The following is a 20723-nucleotide window of genomic DNA, read 5'->3' on the forward strand; positions in this document are numbered from 1 at the left end:
AGTCCTCGGCAGCAGCGCGCCCAGGCCCTGGAAGCCCCTGCCGAGCGAGGAAGCCGCTGGCCGGCTCCCCCTGCCCGCAGGGCGCGTCCGCTGCTACCCGCGGCGCGTTCTGCAGGCGTGTGCAGCTGCAGCTCTCGGCTCGCGGGGCGGGGGCGGGGGCGGGGCGGCGCGCGGGGCGGGGCGGCGCGCGGGGCGGGGCCGGGGCCGGGGCGGGGCCGCGCCGGGCGGGCGCGCGGGAGGCGCGGAGGGAGGGTGTCGCGCCGAGGGAAGCGGCCCGCGGCGGAGGGAGGGGAGGCCGAGTCCTGGAAGCGGAGCTCCGCGCTGGGACTGGTTCCTTCGCAGCCATTTTCTGTCCAACCAAACAGCCGATTGGAGACGGGAGCCAACCAGGGCTGCATTGGAGGTTTGTGTCTCGCTTCGGCCAATGATCGCTCCTAAACCGACTCCACTTTAGCTCGAATGAAATGTCCGTCTCCTCCCGGCGCCGTCCCCGCCGCCAACGCCGCCGCGGCCGGGGGCACTCGCCTCCCTCCCTCCCGCCCGCGCCGGGGCCGGGGCCGGGGCCGGGTGGGCGCTGCGAGGCCTCTCCCGCTGCGGGCCCGGCCGGGGAGCGGGCGCGGGGCCGCGGCGCGGCTCTTTGTGCGCCGGGCCGAGGAGCGGCGGGACGCGGGCCAGGCCGCCTCCTGCCCGCCGCCGCCGCGCTCCGGGCCCTCGGCCGAGGAGGGGGCGCCGGGGCACCATCGGGCCCCGCTCTCGGCGGCGCCCCGGCCGGCTCCATTTTGTGCGGAGAGCCGGCCGGGAGGCGGGGGGGGACGAGGCCGGGACCCCTGGCCCCGATCCCACGCCCCGGGCCTGGCCGCCGCGCGGGGTCCCCGGGGGGCGCCCCCTGGCTCCGTCCCGCCCGCGGGGGCACGGCGTGGCCGGGCCGCTTTGTCCGCCCCGGCACCCCGGGCGCCGCGCGGCGGGCGTTGGGCGCGGGCCTGCGCTGGGCGAGCCGGGGGGATGCGCGCCAGGGGCGTCTGCGCCGCGCGGGCGGGACGGACAGGTCGGCCCCGCGGGCCGTGGGGCCGGGGCCAGCCCTCGCCCCTTCGTGGGGAGGAAGCGAGGTCCCCGGGAGGAAGGAATGGATTTGGTTTCCCCGCAGTCGGGTGTACGCGTAAAGAATGCAGCCATCTGGCGGCTTGCGGTCCCTGGACTTGCCCCGAAGGTGGGAAGGAAGCCTTCTGGATTGGACTAAGGTTTTAATCTTGGGTGGGAGGCGGGGAGGATGTGCCGGGCTTTGGCAGTAGTAGTCTCCGAGAACAAAGAATTACAGAGCACCCACAAGTCGTAATCTCGCCCACAGTTACTCTAATGAGGTGGTTACGTTAGGTGGCATATGACCTTTTAAAAAAATAGCATCCCACTAACCTGCATGGACTCCACGGTTCATGCCGCGAATCGCTGACATGGTTTCGGCTGCCTTACATGGAAACTGAAAAGCAATATAAAGTGATGAGGTAAACTGATCAATGTCGGTGGCGTTAGCAAATAGGGATTTTATTTGTAAAGTATTGAAAGTTTTACCCAAATACCTTAAAAGGCAATTATTCCTTCCTCACACTGCGCCTGTAGTTCAAGGATTATATTGATGCAAAACTCTGGTTTTGATGCCAAGGAATGGAGGGTGGAGGAAGGGTCTGCTGCTTTTCTTGGATGCAGATTTGCATTTCTTTAAACATTAAACAGATATATGCATTCCCTTGAGCTTTCCCATATATCATAACCTGCCTTTAAGAAAATATATACCATATGAGGTGATAGTGTTTTGCTTTAATATACCGAATCTAAATATATACTGACTCAACTATTTGGGTGAGTGACTGTGGTAAGGTGTGGCACCCCCTGCCCCAGCTTTTAAAAATACATAAATATATACAGCTCCTATATTTTAAGTAATCTGAGGATCCCCCCGCCCCCTTTAAAAAAATAACATAGCTACAAGGAAGGAATTTTCCAGGCAGCTTTGAGTTAGGAAGAGGATATTTGGAAAGAAATTAGAAATTGCTTTTAAGATCATAGCACAGTAGACAATGTCAGCCAGTCTTTGCTGCCTGGACCTTTGTAGTGGCATTTTAAAATTATACTCAGTGGTTACAGTTTTTTTCTGCTATTTACTAGATTTCATGCTTGAATGCATATCAGTATTTTTTCTTCTTTTAGAAATTAACACTGGAAGGATATGTTTTTGTTTCCCCCACTCTCCATGTAATTGTTTCACTTGAGAAAGAGAAAAGCAAATGAGAAAGGGAGATGGTAACATTGCAATTTATTCAGCTATTTATGCCTTACAGTGAGAATGAAGTGCTATTGAGATGCAATTTTAGTCCAAAATGGTGCCTTAAAATGATAAATAAAGGTCTTAACTGCTTGTGTTGTTCTCTGGGCAACATGTATCTTCTTCCCACTATAATCTGAGATATTTAAAAGCGTTATATTCTGAGATAAATCTGTCTCCCTTTATGAGCTTTTGAACCCTAAATCTCACTCTAAAACATTAAGAAAACCATCACCAAAAAATTAAGTTGACAAACGGGGTGTTTGTGTCTGGGTGTTGATATCTTAAACAGTTTAGATACGTTACGTGACTTTTGGTCTCTTGCATATTATGTAATTTGGTGTGTTGTGATGAATATTTATGACGAACGTGACTAAATATAGGGTTATGTTGGAAAAGCAGTACCTCCCCCCGATGGCATTACCTTTTTTGTAAGTCCTCCAAAATGTATCTTCCAATTTAACAAACATTTATTGGGTGCTTGCTTTTTGCACTGTTTTATAGCCATGTATACCATTAAATAAGAATAGTAGGTAAAATTATACACGCCTTTTAAAATTTTACTAGGAAGAAAGCCTATAGGCTATTCTTTTTTTACTCCTAATAGATATTTATCTTCTAGGTTGAAATTGGGCAGAGATTAGACACCTTTTTAGACAGGTGTCCTTGATTACCACTGACAACACCGTTCTCAGAGTATTTCATGACAGTAAGTATGTTTTATCATTTTGGTTGTTAATTAGATCTGAACTGTAATTAGCTGGAAACAAAATTATAACCGATTTGTACTGGAGATTCCTGATAGAATGAATGCCTTTCAAGACTGGACAGTACCTCTCATTCCTGTTGCTTCCTTCTTTTTAGTGACTTGCATGTATTAAGTGTTTCCTCTGGGCCCTTAAGTGTTGTGGAGGCTACAGGGTAAAAAGCTGTTCCAGCTCTCAAAAGGCTGTCTGTTTAGCTGGTAGGGCTTTAGTCAGATTGAATACTTACAGGTGAGTTTTGTGTGGAACAGAAAATGCTGGTTCTAAGGGCAGCGCAAGTGAAAAGGAGAGGTATGGTGGGCTGGGTAGTTGGGAGTGTCATGGGGGGAGCCTGTAGGGCTCGAACTGAACCTTGAAGGATGAGTTGGGTTGGATAGGTGGAGGCTGTCACCAGAAGCAAAAGCCTGAAGGCAGGGGGTGAGTGACTGATGTTTAGTGGCTGGGAAGTAGATCTGCATGGTCCAGGAGGGGATTTCACAGGATAATCTAGTGAAGAGATACCACTTGGCCTGTCTGGATACTTAATTTTGAATCTGATACTATATCTGTGACATCAGGCATGTCACAACTTCTTGAGACATGATTGCCTCACTCCTAAAACAAAAGAACTGCATTTGGTGATCCCTAAATAAGGCTTTTTATCAGCCCTGAAGATAGAGTTGGAAACCAGTTTAGTTAGACTAAATAGGGGAACCATTCATGTAAAGCCATGGAAACTAGGTTTAGATTTGATGTGGAAGACTTTTAGAACCATTGTAGGTTCGAGAGCTACAGAAGCAATGTTTCAGTGAGATTTGTCTTAAAACTATATGTACCCAGATGGGTTGGATAGAAATCTGTGGAAATAGATAAGGGCATATCCAGAAACATTTAACAAGAAGTCACAGATTAGGTTGAGCTTGGAGGAGATGGAAGAACCTAAGATGACACTGGTATAATTAGCCTGGAAGAGTAGAGAGAGATGGCATTATTTTTAATGGAATTGCAACAGTTCAAAAGGAGCTCTCATCCACTGCCTCCTTGCAGGGGATGGGGGAGGTGAATTTCATTTTCCAGTATCTTAAGTGTGCAGTGGGGGGTATCAGACATACTCTACAGGCCTGGCTTGCTTGAGTGGCAGTCATGATGTGGCTGTAGAGGTGGGATTTGTGAGCACCGAAGTGATATTTAATGAGTTTATTACGAAAGTAAGGGAAGAAAGAGAAAATGGTTGTTGGTTAAAACTAACAACTAGGAGGTGGGAAGGAAAGAATACTGCTTTGGAAATCAGGGGAGAATAGAATTCCAAGCATAAATGTGCGGTCAGCAGTGGCCAGCACTGCAAAGAACAATCAGGCAGGTTGAAGGCAAGATCTTTGGTAACTTCTGAGAGCAGTTTCAGTATCATTTTGGGATGGAAAAGCACATGTCCTGGAGTTTCACAGGAATGAAGAGCTACGTGTAAGGACTGTCAGAGTGAGAGTGAGGCAGACAGTGGAGCAGAATTAAGGTTGAATGTGTCCCTATACTGTGGTGTGTTTCCTGAGGGAGACTAAGCATGTTTAAGGAAGAATGATGGGGCTGGTGCTAGAGACGAGGAATCTTTGTGTTATTCCTTATCCTCAGAGAGATGAAAAGGAATTGATTCAGAGAACAGGTGAAAGGGGTCGTGTGAGTAAGAAAACTCTTTATGCCTGGGGAGAATATGCGAACTGTGAGTGAAGTACTAATACTAGGTTACATTTGTTGAGTTCTTACTATGTGTCATGCACTTTGCCTACTGCTTTTTTTTTTTTTTTTTTGCCTAGTGCTTTTTATACAATAACTTCACTTCTCATAGCAACTTCATTTTGAAAATGGGGACGTTAATACTGTCCTTGCTTGAGAAGCATCTTTGAATGTTTTCAATATACAATCAGCAGACTCAGAATTTAGAGGGGGCAAATTAAAGATATAGGCTTAAGGACTATCTGAAAAACTATCAGGAACAAATACTATAAAGTACTTGGCATCTGAGACCCTGGACTTCATTTAGGTTGCCACCTTTGGCAAGTAGTTAGCCTTATATAACCTCAGTTTTCTCACCTGTTTCATGGATTCATGAACAATGCATAAGATATTTACAAAGTGTTCAATAAATGTTAAACACATTAAAGAGGGCACTACTTACTGCATTTGTGCAACAGATTATTAGTATAGTTAAAATACTGCTACATCAAAAAATTACAGAATAAAATTTACTAGCTTAGCCAGCTGACCATTTCACACATTTTAGAGAACAATATTATCAGTTCAACTAAATACTTAGAGTAGTCAATAAAAGTAATTTAATGGGATTTACCTACCCCTTGTCCATGTTTCTCAGTTCCCTCTGATCTAATGACTGATCCTCTTACCCATTCTCGTCATTATCCTACATGCTCTTTCCTCTTTGCTGTCTGGATGGCATCCAACACTTTAGCTTCTCTGTTCTTACCAGGCATTTAAGTATCACAGCTGGACATACTGGTTGGACAAAACATTCCTGGTCACCAACTTCAGCTAGGCTCAGGGCATCACCCAGCACTGCTGTTCCCTTCCTCTTGCATTCTGGGGAAAAGCCGTATGTCTCCCCAGTTGTAAGAATCCCAGCATTATCCTTAGTTCGTCCTCCAGCTCTTATTCAGTCAGCCGCCAAGTCTGTTGATTTTACCAATGAAAAGCTCTGTAGTCTCTCTGCTTCTGCTCTCCAGTGCTATTGTCCTGTTGATACTGGCAGTGTTCATCATCTTGCCTGAACTCATGCCCTAAATGCAGCATTATGGTCCTTACTGGTCTTCTGCCTCCATTCTTGCTCCCCTCCCATTCGTATTCTACACTGGACTGTAGCCAGAGTGATTGTTTTAAAAAGAAATCTGATGTGCATTCTTCTGCTAAAACTTCTTTGATTTACTCTCGTCTACAAGGTACAGCCTCTGCTTAGCTCATTCCAGTCCACCAGTACTACTTCTCAGTTTCCTTTGCCTGGAATATTCTTGTCCCATCTTCCTTTGCCTGACTGCTGTTCATCTTTCAGTCTCAGTTTAAATGTCATTTTCTTAAGATAGCCTTCATTGACTCTTTAGATTAGTGAGGTCCCTTATGGAATAAACTCCCAAAGCATATAACAAAACACCTTTATTTTCCGTAGCACTGGACACTAGCAATTAGTTAATTATTTGTAGTTATTTAATAGCTATATATAACATTTACTGAGTACTCCTGTTGTACTATGGTAGGTCTTTGTGTGGTAAGTACTGTTCTCATCCCACTTGCCAGTAAGTAGCAGGGAAGTCAAACCAGGTGATCTGTTTCCAGAGCCTGTGCCTTGGAAATAATAATAGGCTGTGCTCGCCATCCCTTCCCCCGCCCCTAGTTTACGTATTATTTGTCTTCTCTGCAAGATGAGGACAGAGACCTTGTCTTTGTTGTTGACCAGTGACGTTGTCAGCCCGTAGCACAGATCTGATAAATACTAGGTGCTTACTCGGTAAATATTTGTTACTGGCTTACTTACAATCTACAGGCTGTTTTGTAAATTTTAATAGGAAGTTTTAGACCTAGAAAAAGCCTTTGGGATGTGTATCTAGCAAGTTACCCCCCTCATTTCTTATACACATAGGAGAATAGCTAGCAGATTGTAAGCATCAAAGATGAGGCTAATTTGTTGAATGTAAGATTCTAAGAGCCTTGGGGTTTCAAAGATGGGAACACTAATTTTTGGCTTATAGAATAAGGTAAATCAGAAGGATTTCAGGAGGATGGGTAACACTGGGATTGAAGTATCGGGCAGGGTTTTAATGGCAGAAAGCTAGAAGAGAGGAAGACATGAGTGGTGAGATGACAGAAAAGCTAAAACTTGCAGAACCAAAGACACACAGCTAAGCAGATGACGTGTGGCTTATCTTCAAAGGAGGGAGGGTGAGATCTGACGTCTCCTGAGTACACTATGTGCCAAACTCTGTCCTTAGCAGGTTTCTATTCTTTAATTCTGACAACTCTGTGAAATACTTTCAGAAGGATTTTTTAGAAGACTGAGGTTTAGAGGCTAATGCTGGTAATCCCAGTGATAATCTTGCTGCTGATTCCAGTGCATGACAAGATAATGTGACTTAAACTTTTTGCCTTTAATACTTTCTTTACATTATATTTATAAATTAATTAATCTCAGATCATGGTTATTTTAACAGAGTCTTGTTCATCAGCTAATTTAAAAAAGACTCAGGCTGTCCTGTGGACACTGATTCAGCAAAGGATTTCTGGTACTGCCTCTTCCCCTCTTCCCAAAAAACCAAACTGGATTTGTTTCCAGTTGTAGGCTCCTAAACAACCACTTTGGTCCTGTCTCCTGCACCCTGATCTCCCCTCGGGGATTGTAAAAATCAGTCAATTGACAGCTAGCCTAATGGAGCTCTCTTTTCATGACTAATAAATCCATCATCATATCTGTTAAAGACTAATCTAGTGTTTTTTTTTTTAGCATTTTAGGATCAAAATAACCTTTTATATTTGGGTAATGTTTCATACATATATTGGCTGTTTAAGATGGAGAAGGTGAAATTATTATTTCCATTTTATATAGAAATACATTTAACCAGTAGGGGTGCTTGTTCTCAGGGATCAATAAGAGAGTCTAAATGAGAGCTCACTGACTGTTGTTTGCCTACTTGTAGAGGGCACTAAGAAGTATCATAAATAGGTACCCTGTACTTTCACAGATTATTAAAAGTAGATGAATTCTATTCTCTACCCCCTTAAAACAGCTATATAAATTATGGAAATATATCTGTATTTACAATTAAGTTAGACACCACAGTCAACAGATGCATCAAAGAAATGTCATGTTATTGAAGACTTGGAAACTAGCCTGGTATTTTAGTATTAGATAAAAATCCAACAGAGAGATGGAAAGAAGAGGTGTTACGTAAGGATTCAAATACTGCATTTAATAACGTTAAGTTTGTGCTGGGTCCTGGGCCTTGATAAACATTTAGGATCAAGTGTCTCTTCTTGATTTGGTCTGAAAGTATATATAAATTACATTTAATTTTTGCTATGCTTTTTATTCAGATGCATTCAAAATTTTTCCACCCACAAATAGCCAGTTCTTTATTATTTTGAATAGTGTTATTTGCAAAGCAGAACGACTTCCAGGATTTGCCATGTTGGAATGGAGACAGTCCAGGGCTTATGGTTTTGTTTTGTTTTTTCTAGATTTTCCTTCTTAGAAATCATTTACCTCTGAGCAAAATTAAGCAGGGTTCTTTTATTTTTATTTTGGCCACACTGCGTAGCTTTGCGGGATCTCAGTTCCCTGACCAGGGATTGAACCTGGGCCACAGCAGTGAAAGCGCCAAATCCTAACCACTGGACCACCAGGGAACTCCCAGGGTTCTTTTAAAATAGTCATTTATCTCTCACTTTTGTTTGTGGTTATCATTTTCCTGTTTTTGTATGCAGATGTCCAATCTTCCTGACCTTTCCTTTCCTTTTTTCTTTAACGAGTCAAAGGTCTGAGGGTAGGGAGAAGAGAAAATTAACCTTTGACAAGAATTAAAGGGATGAGCTTGTTCAAAATGTGGGTGTACTTTTGGGTTGCATGGGTACAGAACTGTGCAAGGAATCCATATGCTGTTTCTTTTTTTTTCTTTTTTTTATAAATTTATTTATTTATTTTATTGGCTGTGTTGGGTCTTTTTTTGCTGTGTGCGGGCTTTCTTTAGTTGTGGTGAGTGGGGGCTACTCTTCATTGTGGTGTGCAGGTTCCTCATTGCCGTGGCTTCTCTTGTTGCGGAGCACGGGCTCTAGGCATGTGGGCTTCAGTAGTTGCAGCACATGGGCTCAATAGTTGTGGCTCAAGGGCCCTAGAGCGCACGCTCAATAGTTGTGGTGCACAGACTTAGTTGCTCTGCGGCATGTGGGATCTTCCTGGAGCAGGGATTGAACCCGTGTCCCCTGCATTGGCAGGCGGATTCTTAACCACTGCGCCACCTAGGAAGCCCTCCATGTGCTTCTTTTACCAAACAACAGTTTGAACCAGGACATTGTCTATTGTGGAACTTCTGTGAGATAGCAAAGAAAGTTTGTATATGAATACCTAGCTTTAGCAGGAGAGCTGAACATGCTGGTATAGGTGACTTCCAGGTGACTAACTACTAAGCTGATTTTGGCTTTGCTTGTCATTCCAGGGATAAATTAGGTTGTGAGTCAGGGTTGCCTGTACTATATTTGAGGATTATGCAATTGAAAAGAAAGACGTGTGTTTTTTAGATTCATTTCCTTGTTTTGCTTCCCTGTTGGTCTTAGGCTTATCACTTATGGAGGGTGGGGAGGGGAATCTTGAATCATTGGCAAATTATTGAAAGATTTCCAAATCAAGAAATATAAATGTTTTCTTTTAGTCAGCTTAAGGCTATGAAAAATGTAATTGACTCATCCTGTGACAGTTTATGAGCACTGAATCTTTCGATACCTAGTTTTTAGACAAGTTTTGTTGAAGACTACTGAAAAGCTTTTTTTCCTCATAGATGGATGGTGACAGTTCTACCACAGATGCTTCTCAACTAGGAATTTCTGCAGACTATATTGGAGGAAGTCATTATGTTATACAGCCTCACGATGGTAAGAAAGCCACAATTAGAAACAAATACACAGTAGGAACAAATTAGAAAGTGGAGATTTTATTGATGTGATGTTCTAGGTTACTCTTATCTTTACAGGAAAATTAGCCATCTTGTGTCACAGTTCAGTGATAGTCTAAAAAGATATACTTTGGTATTTTGTTAGAAATAATCTTCAAAAGAATGATGGGTTTTAGAAAAGAATTCTATAAAAGTATGCCTTTTTTAAGCTGGTGCAGTTTCTTTAATGATTTGTTACTGATTTCCTATTTAAGTATTAAATATAGCAAATTCCTATTCGATTGATAAACTGAGTAGTTCTTTAGAGAGTGGTTGCTAGCTATTATATTTCTAGTACTTATGAACAGACTTAGTTTTGTTTTTTATTCAGTATTAAGTTTGAACTATGTATTAGAATGGCAGCATTATGTTGGCCTATCAGAAATAATTTGCTTTTGTGGCATTCTGATGTGTAAGATTAAAAAACACTAACATATATTTTTGCAGAAGGCAGTTGGGAGTGGGTGACTATTTACTTCATCCTAAAACAGATATTCAAACAAGTTAATTTTGATAACATCATTTTAAACATATAAAAATGCAAACAATCAACTTAAGTACCTTTCTTATTTAATACATATATTAATAAAAGAGTGGAAAATTTACTTACAAGATGCTGCATTTAATCATAAAAGGATAGTATTTGTTCTATGAAAGCTTCAGTTATATCTAAATATATATTTGAAAATTTACTTTTTGTAAGAACGTTGGATTACTGCTATAGCTTTGTTCAAAAACTGTTACTACATTAGTAATAATCTAACTGGGTTAGTAATATTCAAGTCCAGTTTTTCCATTCTATACAAACTTGGCTTTGGATAAACATACACCCTCTTGGGCTTCCTAGGTGGCACAGTGGTTGAGAGTCTGCCTGCCAATGCAGAGGTCACAGGTTCGATCCCAGCTCCAGGAAGATCCCACATGCCACGAAGCAACTAAGCCCGTGTGCCCAAAAAAAAAAAAAAAAAAAAAAACATACACCCTCTTAATCTAGCTATATGCATGGAGCCATAGATCATAGTCTCTTATGTTTTACAGCTAAGTTATGTAATGAATATTTATGAGCACCTGCTCTGTTGAAGGTGTCATACCAGGTCCTAGGAAGGACACAAAGCTGATCCTTGGCCTCAGGTAGCAAAAATCTAAGAGAGGGAATGAGAAATAAGAGTTATAAAATGTGTTGGAGACACAAAGAAGCACTTATGATATTTTGTGAAAGAAGAGATCACTTCTGAAGGTGCTGTGGAGATGTATTTGAGCTTTTTTGGAGAATGGGTAAGTAGGGTTTAGTAGGCAGAGTTGAGGATAAAAGTATTCTAGGCAGTGGGTTTGAAATTAATGAGGAGGTTCAGTTATGGCCCTGAGAAAATTGTGAAAATAATTGCTATCCTGTTCCCTAAAAATGATTAGGAAATGAACCAGAATGTTTCTTATCTTAGATTGTTACAGGTAGTCTTCTCTATCTTGAAGTGAAAATTATGAGAAGCTATAAACCTGTTTTTTTTATTTAGATACTGAGGACAGCATGAATGATCACGAAGATACAAATGGTTCAAAAGAAAGTTTTAGAGAACAAGATATATACCTTCCAATTGCAAATGTTGCAAGGATAATGAAAAATGCCATACCTCAGACGGGAAAGGTAATGCAGAGGAGAAATTCAGCTAGGTTTTGTTTTTCAGGGGTGGGGAGGGAGGAATGTAAAACTGCATGAACACATAGTTCATGAATATAGTTATCTATTGATTTCAGTCATTCAGCCTTTCAGCAAAACACATATTTCAGTTGTACACACTTGGTTATTGAGCAGAGTTCCAACTTCAGTTCTCTCATGTCCCCCAGTGCTTCCCATTTCCCTACTTGCTGGAAGCAGATAAAACAGAATTAAGAATCGTTTTAAAAATAGGTGCATTGTCAGAACTATCAGGTTTTGGGCATATAAAGTCGCAGCTTCCATAATGTTGCAGCAAAATTGGATCCTGTTGGACTGATGGGTGTAGGAAGGATTTTCCCCCCAAATCTATATATTTGGAAATTTTGTCTGTAATTATAAATATTAACATACATTTAAATTCAATTGGCATGATTTTTTTAAAGTAGTTTTGTCTTGTGAGAGAAACAGCTGTATAAACAGTTACTTATAACAGCTTTTAGAAACTCATTGTCACTCGACTTATCACTTGGTCTGAACTAAAGTCCACACTTTTTATATTGTTTTATATTGCATAATAAGCTTTATCTCGTTTTATTGTAGCTTAGAAAATACTTATGAAAGTAATAAAGCTTACGAAGAAATACGTTATTAAAATATGTCACTAAGCCTGGAAGTTCCATTGTGAGTGGTCCTCATGTTTTAAGGGGGAAAAAAAAGCACAACTGCTGATAATTGCTTACTAGGCTAGGCCTCTGCTGCCTAGTACTGTGGCCACTAGCCACACGTGGTTATTGAGCACTTGAAATGTTGGCCAGTCTGAATTGAGATGTGCTGTAAATGTAAAACACCCAGATTGTGAAGGCTTAGTATGAAAAAAAGGAATAAAGATATCTCAATTTTTAAAATGTTTTTTTAATTGAAGTATAGTTGATTTACAATATTTAAAATATCTTGATTTTTAAATGGATTCTGTGTTTAATTGATAATATTTTGGATTTATTAGGTTAAGCAAAATACATTGAAAGTAATTTCACCTTTTTGTTTTTGTTTTTTTTTCCTTAGCGTAGCTGCTAGAAAATCTAACGTGATGTATACTTTGCTTGACTGCAGTATGCATTAACTTCTCGTTACTTTTCTCCAGGATGTAAAATAGGCATGGGGGTGAAAGACAATATGTTTCAGCAAGGATTTTGTCATTCCTGTTAGAAGTGGCTTTGGAATTGCATGATTTAATCTATTAGAGTTTCACTTTTAAACCCTAGACTGCTAAGCAAAGAACTGTTTTTATAATGAGGTGGCAGGTGTGTGCTTCTTTTGGTAGGCTTTTTCATAAACTCAAAACCTATTCCGAACACTTTGTATCTTTATTAATAAAAATGTCACCAGATATCATTATTTCACTCCCGTGTAAGTCTTACATGAGTTTAGTGTTTAGTTTGTTTTTAAAAACTTTCTGGTGTCCTCATTGGTGGAAATGCCAGGACAGAGAAGCGGTACTTAAGTCTAGCCCACAGTACACTCCAGACATAACAGGATTGATTTTCTTGGGGCACTTGGTTAGTAAGAGTTTCCATCTTTATGGGGTGGTAGGGTTATCCAGTGGTTGCTTTTATACCTAAATTTTGTTTCCTGTGCATAGTTTTCAAGGCTTCTCTCACTTGTATTTGAGTTTTCAAGTCTCACTCTGAGGGTTGGAATTTTGATAGCATATATCAGTGTTATTAGCATATATTTTAAAGATTAAAGGTTAACAGTCATAAACTGAAATTTATATTCTTCAGCTGTAAAAGGCTTAAATTTATAAAGCCTTTTATTTTTGCAGGTTGTTAGGAAAGTGGTGGTTATAGTCCCTGCAGATTTACCTATGATTTTTCTCTTCAGATCGCAAAAGATGCCAAAGAATGTGTTCAAGAATGTGTAAGTGAGTTCATCAGCTTTATAACATCTGAAGCAAGTGAAAGATGCCATCAAGAGAAACGGAAGACAATCAACGGAGAAGATATTCTCTTTGCTATGTCTACCTTAGGCTTCGACAGTTATGTAGAACCTCTGAAATTATACCTTCAGAAGTTCAGAGAGGTAAGTAAAGTGTCTCCCATTACGCTTTTAAGAAAATAAGATACACTATCCACTTTAACTTTTTAAATGTATTCATCATTTCTCAGGAGTATGTAATCACTTATATCACTGAACTTAAATAGTAAGTCCTTTCTTCTTTCCTCTGTATGTTACTAATGACAGCATAGTTATGTAATGATTAAGAGCATGGACTCTGGATTCAGACCACCTGGACGCTGAACTCTGTGACCCTGGGCGGACTGTTTAAGTACTTTAGGCCTTGGTTTCCTGGTCTGTAAAGTGAGGCTAATAATAGGACCTACCTCACAGAGTTACTGAGAAGGACTAAGTAAAAGAATCCATGTACAGCCCTTGGCTTGGCACATACTGAGTGCTCGATAATGTTAGCGCATGCTGATATTGTTTGTTACTAATTTAAAAGAGGTAGCATCTCAAAGCTTGGGGCCTTTTAGATAAGAAAAAGGGAATTATAACTATATCCTTTTCTTATTATAGATTGAATTTTTCTACATTTCCTACTTGATTTTTCTTTGCCTATGGTATGAATGTTGTGAAAATGAATTGAGATCAGCATATTTATTTCTACACTCCAACTTAGGTGTCCGATTCACATTGTTTTCAAAATATTTTAATATCTTCAGTGTTAGAATCCCATTAAATTAGTGATATCTGCATGGAATGACTAGAGTAGGAAGAGAATGTGTAAATTCTTTGCAGAACTTTTCCAAATCTTCAGCATCATTAGAATGTGAGTGGACAGAAACTTAGAGGTCTTTGATCCAAACTGTAATTTTGATTTAGGAATTTTAAACTCCCGACTGGCTGCTACAGTGCTTCCCAGTTGGCCGAGAGCTGTGTATATAGTTAAATGATAACTTGGATCACTTCTAGTAGATTTGCAAGCTGAGTACTTATAGTATTTTGCAGACTGCTTCAACTGTAAATAGACTTCTCTCTTTCTTTTGATGTAGTGTGGAATTAGAATAACTTCTTTATTTTTACTCGTAAATATTTTAGATTTTCTAGGTCATTACTTACACTGTCTTATAATGACTACTGTGTATATAGCAGCATTTTGAAGGACTTCTCCATATGTTATTAACCAGAAGCGTTAATAAATGCTCTGTGTTTTATAATAATAGAAGCTCCTAATTTTAGGAAATAAGTAAGCATTCTCATTTAGGAAACAGGGTTTTGTTGTTGTCATTTTGAATGCAAGTGATTACTTGTTTGATTTTCCTTCCCCAGGCTATGAAAGGAGAGAAAGGAATTGGTGGAGCAGTCACAGCTACAGATGGACTAAGTGAAGAGCTTACAGAGGAGGCATTTAGTAAGCAGTTATGATACATTTATGCAACTAAATTTTTTCTTACAAGTTATGTAGATTGTTGGCAGTGATTAATACTATATGTCTGTAGTGGAATTTTTGGATTAGCATTGACTGTTTTGACATAGCACTATTTTGAATAGTTCTTACTGGTTCATGCCCTTATATTTGAAGTAGGTGAGAGAGAAGCAAATAAATTTTAATTCTGCAGAGATTATAATCTATCACCAATAGTTCTGATTTCCATAGTCCCTAGTTTTTGGTTGAAGATTCACATGAGATAGGAATATTGAGAATTGTTGTTTATAATATAAAATTTTGTGATTTAAATAAATTTGAACTGAAAGTTTCTTAAAAATCGAGTGTCATATTGGTGAAATAAAAGGTCTATGATGATTATATTTCTCATATAAAGTTTATATGTATATATTTTATATTTCTCATATTTAAAATATATACTGCTTAGTTATGTAAGTGTTGCTCCCAGCCAGGCCTCACAGTGTAGGTCTACTTATGAATCAGAAATTCCATCCAGTCTTTTATGCCCATGGGCAATTAGTGAAAGTACACTTCAGAAGATTGAAAAATGCTATAGGGAAAAAGTGTGCTTTTTAGGGAACTTTTTTTTAAATGGAAAAATCATACAGCCTTAAGGTTCAGGTCAAGAAAGCAGATACAATCTTTTCCTGCTTAAACTTTTTTCTTTTTTGTCTTAGCTAACCAGTTACCAGCTGGCTTAATAACTGCAGATGGTCAGCAACAAAATGTTATGGTTTACACAACATCATATCAACAGGTACAGTACCTTCCTTGTATTAATATTTTAAATTATTTTAAAAATTATATTCATTGATTTTTAAAAAAAATCACAGGTAGTTAATTTCAACACATTAAGAACCTGATAAAGAAGGTTGTTAAAAATTGCGTTCTCAAAATATATAACTGCATATAGTATTCTCTTATGGTTATAAATATATACACAGATGTTCATACAGTCTGCGCTTTGCATCCACAGGTTCCATACCCATGGATTCAACCAACCATAGATCATATGCTATGTTTCTGATCTGTGGTTGGTTGAATCCTCAGATGGAATTTGCAGATGCAAAACTCATAGATACTGAAGGCCAACGAAAGGACTTGAGCTTCTGTGCGTTTTTGGCATCCACAGGGTGTTCTGAAACCAATCCCCTGTGGATATTCAGGGAATGAGTGTATTTGCATAGAATTCTATTACAGATACACAAGAAATTATTAAAGCAGCTCCCTTAGGTAGAGAGAGTGGAGATTTGGGGTGGGAACTAGACTTATTTTTCATTGTTTATTGTTTTTATTCTTTCAGTGTTTATGTTACTTTTAAATTATTTTTTCTTTAATTCTGCTCAATTTAAATGTTCAAATCTTAGATTTCTGGTGTTCAACAAATTCAGTTTTCATGATCTGAAGAAATGATGGGATGAAGAGTGTAGAGAACTGAGTCTGTATGATTCCGGAACAGAGACGTTAGAAGGAACTGACTGGTGAAAAGATGTCTCTTTGTATATTAAATAGCTGTAATGTAGCTTCCCAATGCTTGACTAATTGAGGTGTTAATTCTGACTTGAGAATCTTTTTCATGAATGATTTTAAAGAAAAATTTGGATTTTAAAGGTATTAAAATATTTTTGTTTTGTACGAGAGTTTGTTGCTCTGTATGACTCCTGTATGCATTGTATATTGCAATTTATTACTGTCAGAGATTTGTAGACAGTTTCTTATTTTCATATTGAATCATGTTACTTTTGTAATAATTCAAGTAAGCAGCTGGGTTAATTCATGATGTTTGCCCTTTTAATAAAATAAAAGGGTAGAGTTCATTTTGAATGCAAGTTGCCTTTATTATAAATTTGAGTTTGTCTTGGTTATATAATATCTTGCATGATAACCTAGCTAGATTTTTAGCGTTTGCCATATTTATTAAAATTAATTTTTTTTGTAAAACATTGATAGCTTAAGCAGCACCATTTTTTAAAAAAAATGTAATTGAGAAATTAAGTGTGAATGCAGAAGCAAATATTGTCTGCCCTATTCAACTTGGTGCCCGTTAACAGTGTTTACACTGTTCATTGTGCCTGTTAAGATAGTTCTAGTTTATTGGAGCTTTTGTTAAGACTAGATTTGTTTTTGAGTTACATTATTATGAATGTTGGAATTCATTTAAGTTTACTGTAGTCCTAGTGCTCTTGAAATGGTGCCCCTTTCATTTTGTATATGATTTTTCCAAAGCATATCTTCAAATACTATATAGTATCCTCTTCCAGAAGAGGAATTTTGTAGTCTGATGGTAAATGTCCTCATTTTACCTTTTTAATTGAAATGTCAAGTTTCCTGTTATACTATGGGAACCAGGAAATGTCAGACATCATTGTGTGTATACAGACCTTTTTTTGCATGGGTGAGTGAATGAAATGAAGAGCAGAATGAGTGCTGTGAATGGTGTGAAAGAAGTTGCCAACTTCTAGTGTGCTGTCTTGATCTTTGCAATAAACTAAATTTAGATAATGTAACTTTGTATAATTTACTAGTATTGTACTTGAGTTGTTTCCTTTTTTAAAGTGAGGATTTATATTTTCTCACCTATTCTTTTTGGTGATAATTGAGTTGCTTTTTTTTTTTTAATCAACAATTGCTCCTGTATAGTTTGCCTAAAAGGCACTTTGAGTGAATGTCATCTTGGAAGGACACTCAAATTTATAAGGGAGAAGCAATTTCCCAGATACAAGCTGGACAGAAACATTTACTTTGCTAGAAGGAGCTTTTGCGGGCACAACTGGGGTAATCTGAAGTTAATAACTCCCTCACTACCTTCCCATGTAAAAAATAATCTTCATTACAGAAAATTCAAATAGGCAAAAAAGGGTGGTTAAGCAAAATCAACCATCATCCTACTATGTTAAAAATAACCAATGTTAATATTTTGGTAAATATGATTTGTCCTTTTACTTTGCTAAATATGTATATTTTTATAAAAATGGGCTCAAACTTGCATACTGTTTTGTAACATGCTTTTTTCACTTAACAATATATTGTGAACATCTTTTCCAGGTCATTACATAGTCTTTTACTTTTATTTCTTTATTATTCTGTTGTATGGCTGAAACATAATTTATTTAATCCTCTATTGGACATTTTCACTATATATTTTCACAGTTATAAACAACACTTCATTGAATCTTGTATGCATCCATGACGGTTTTCTTCAAATAAATTCTGTTAGTAGAATTGCTGGTTTAACAGATATGCAAAATTTTAAGGCTTTTGATACATATACAATTGTATTTTTGAAATATCTTCTATTTGACCCAGGCAGTATTGTCATTATATAACTGATGAAAGCACTTGATCTTTGGTTATCAGGTTCTTTCTCTAAACTTAAAGATTGGGCTATGCTTAAGAATCATGATAAGAAAGGAATTAGATAACTTTAAAATTTGTATCAATATATACCAAAACAAAATTCTAAATTTAATAATTTGCTGTTAGTACTAAACCTTTAGGTAAAAGTAGGTCAGCACTGGATTATACGGGTGCTCTGAAAGAACACTGGCAACCTGCATGTGTCAGGTCCGTGATCCCTTCTGATGCACGGGAGAGGTGGTATTGCCTTCTTACCTGGCTATGCTGCACATAACTGAATGTCATGTTTTCTTCTCCCTGGAATTTCTTAAGTATATAAGCTCCTACATTAACCTAAAAGGGAGTTGTAAAAATAATTTTGTACATGTTGCTTTATGAGTATCTAAGAGAAATGGGCTTCAGTGACTCACAGAAGAAGGGACTTAAGCAGCTTCTCTCTATCCCCTCACTACTTCATTATAATGGAGATGCTTTAGTCCAGAGAGAATTTTTTTTTAAATGCTACCTTCCTAGTGTCATACGCTTGGGTATGATGATGTTTTAAGCCATTTGTATTTCTTTTCTCTTATACTATCTGTGCAGTATTTTCCTCTTTCTTCAAAAACATGCCTTATTGCCTGTTTTCTGGATTGCCATACTGGGTCACCTTTAATAATGCTGATTGAACATAGTTATTATGAGGGCCCAACTAAAAGGATTTCACAGCAGTATCAATTAGGCATGAAAAATGGAAAAAAAAAAAAAAGTTCCTACCACTCGCCAAGAATGAAATCTTGCAGTGTAAGATTTTTTTGGAAAATATATTTTCTCTTAGGGAAATTTATTTTATCACTCAAAAACAAGACAATATTTGTTGCTTTATGTGATAAAATACACTTCTGAGTCACTCAAATTAAAGTGATACTGGATGAGATCTATACCAAAATCTAGTCTATTTTATTTAAAAAAATTTTTTTTTAATTTATTTTTTGGGTCATGCCATGGGGCTTGCGGTATCTTAGTTCCCCAACCGGGGATCGAACCGGGGTCCCTGGCAGTGAGAGCACCAAGTCCTAACCACTGGACTGCCAGAGAATTCCCAAAGTTAGTCTATTTTAAATGTATATTTTTGGTCTCCCTGAATTAGACAATTTATATATTACTTTATGTAATATTTATATATATATTGACATTAAACTCATATTCAGTAATATAGTGTGCTCATGAGTAAAAAATAGAACAACCCTACTGTTTTTCAAAGAGTTGTATTATACTGTCTAAAAAACACTCAGTGTCAATTTATGGTTCCTTTTACACCTAGAAATGTCACTCGGCTTAATTTCACCAAGCTTTAGCTTCCTCTTGCTCGTTCTGCTCCAGCCAACCTGGCTCCTTGGCTTCTTGTGCCATGTTCTTTGCCTCCTCCCAACCCCTGCCATAGCTTTAAACACATATACTTCCCTCTGCCTAAAACATTCTTTCTCTTCCTCTGCCTGGCTAAGGCCCGCTCATCCTTCAGGTCTCAGCTTAAACTTCATCAGGAAAGCCTTTACAACTTTTGTAAAAACTTTGTACTTGTCATCAAATACAGAAAACAGCACCAGCCAGAATCGGTTTGTAACAGTCGATATGCTGGCTGCTGTAGTCCCTTGGATATTTCTTTCAAGACTATGCGGCTTTATATACCTGATTTTAAGGATTTTAAAACCAAAAGGCAGAATCCTTTCAAATCATGGGTCACAGATGGCATTGGGATGGGTTCATATCTCTGGCTTCTGGGCATCACATTTTGAGATACAAGCTTGCCTAGTAATATAGTTACAGCTTTCCCTGACCTTACTCCAGAGACAATTTCCTTTTACACTGCATATTAAATAGATACCTGTGCAAGACAGTGTATTGAAAGAACTCCTTTTGCCAAGTTTAATGCCACCAAGCATGCCAAATAAAGTCAGTAAAATATGTGCTGGCTCTGTCCTAATGGCCATGCCTTGGTTTTAGGGGCAGCAATTATAAGTTGACAGGTAATTCTTCCATCTTCCACAAAAATATATAAGATTTAAAAATTCTGACACTACAGCATAAATTTTTGCCTCTTTTAAAAAGGCATAATTTAGGTCTTCCTTGATTGTCCTGTAAGTGCAAACAGTAACAGTTTTGTGTCTTACTTTTACACTTCTTTTCCAGGGCTCAATTTCAGAGTACATCTGAGTGAAAGATAGTTCTGAACCTTAAACACTGAGTATTTGGTTGAAAACAAGTTGTTAGGCAAAGACAAGTCATAACAGACAGTGCCTTTCAGCCAGGACAGGTATGCCAGGAAGGCCCATTCATGCAATATGTGTATATACATATAATGCCTGATATTAGGTTTACAAGAAAACCAATTCAAGTCCTTTTTTTTCAGACCTTAGCAATAACTAATCAAAGAACACAGGTAATGTTTGGGCTAAAAGCCATTCCTTACTAAAGGAATTACTAAAGCCATTCCTTACTGAAGTGTAACTTTAAAAAAGTGGCTTTCTATATA

The 20723-nt window shown here is 38.8% G+C and overlaps 1 protein-coding gene across 5 annotated transcripts; it reads left to right on the forward strand.

The window, feature by feature from the left end:
- Positions 1-260: 260 nt before the first annotated feature.
- NFYB (nuclear transcription factor Y subunit beta) lies at positions 261-17904 on the forward strand. 5 transcript variants are annotated; one of them, XM_057742543.1, is made up of 8 exons: positions 261-403; positions 2940-3026; positions 9606-9699; positions 11270-11400; positions 13294-13491; positions 14740-14821; positions 15535-15614; positions 16225-17904. In XM_057742543.1, exons 2-8 carry the CDS (start codon positions 3021-3023, stop codon positions 16255-16257), a joined length of 624 nt encoding a protein of 207 aa, XP_057598526.1. In that variant the 5' UTR covers positions 261-403; positions 2940-3020; the 3' UTR covers positions 16258-17904. The 5 variants fall into 5 exon arrangements, with proteins under 5 accessions (XP_057598526.1, XP_057598531.1, XP_057598530.1 ...); XM_057742548.1 differs by lacking the exon at positions 16225-17904 and adding an exon at positions 15908-16045; XM_057742547.1 differs by lacking the exon at positions 261-403 and adding an exon at positions 984-1238.
- The last annotated feature ends 2819 nt before the right edge of the window (positions 17905-20723 follow it).

This window comes from Hippopotamus amphibius, chromosome 7 (assembly GCF_030028045.1).
Source record: "Hippopotamus amphibius kiboko isolate mHipAmp2 chromosome 7, mHipAmp2.hap2, whole genome shotgun sequence".
NCBI classification, from domain to species: domain Eukaryota; kingdom Metazoa; phylum Chordata; class Mammalia; order Artiodactyla; family Hippopotamidae; genus Hippopotamus; species Hippopotamus amphibius.

What these genes read in the sequence shown, in the direction of transcription:
- NFYB (XM_057742548.1), top strand. An exon ending in ACCTTCAGAAGTTCAGAGAG is followed by an intron (nt 13,492 to 14,739) that starts GTAAGTAAAGTG and finishes TTCCTTCCCCAG; the next exon opens with GCTATGAAAGGAGAGAAAGG. An exon ending in GCTTACAGAGGAGGCATTTA is followed by an intron (nt 14,822 to 15,534) that starts GTAAGCAGTTAT and finishes TTTTTGTCTTAG; the next exon opens with CTAACCAGTTACCAGCTGGC.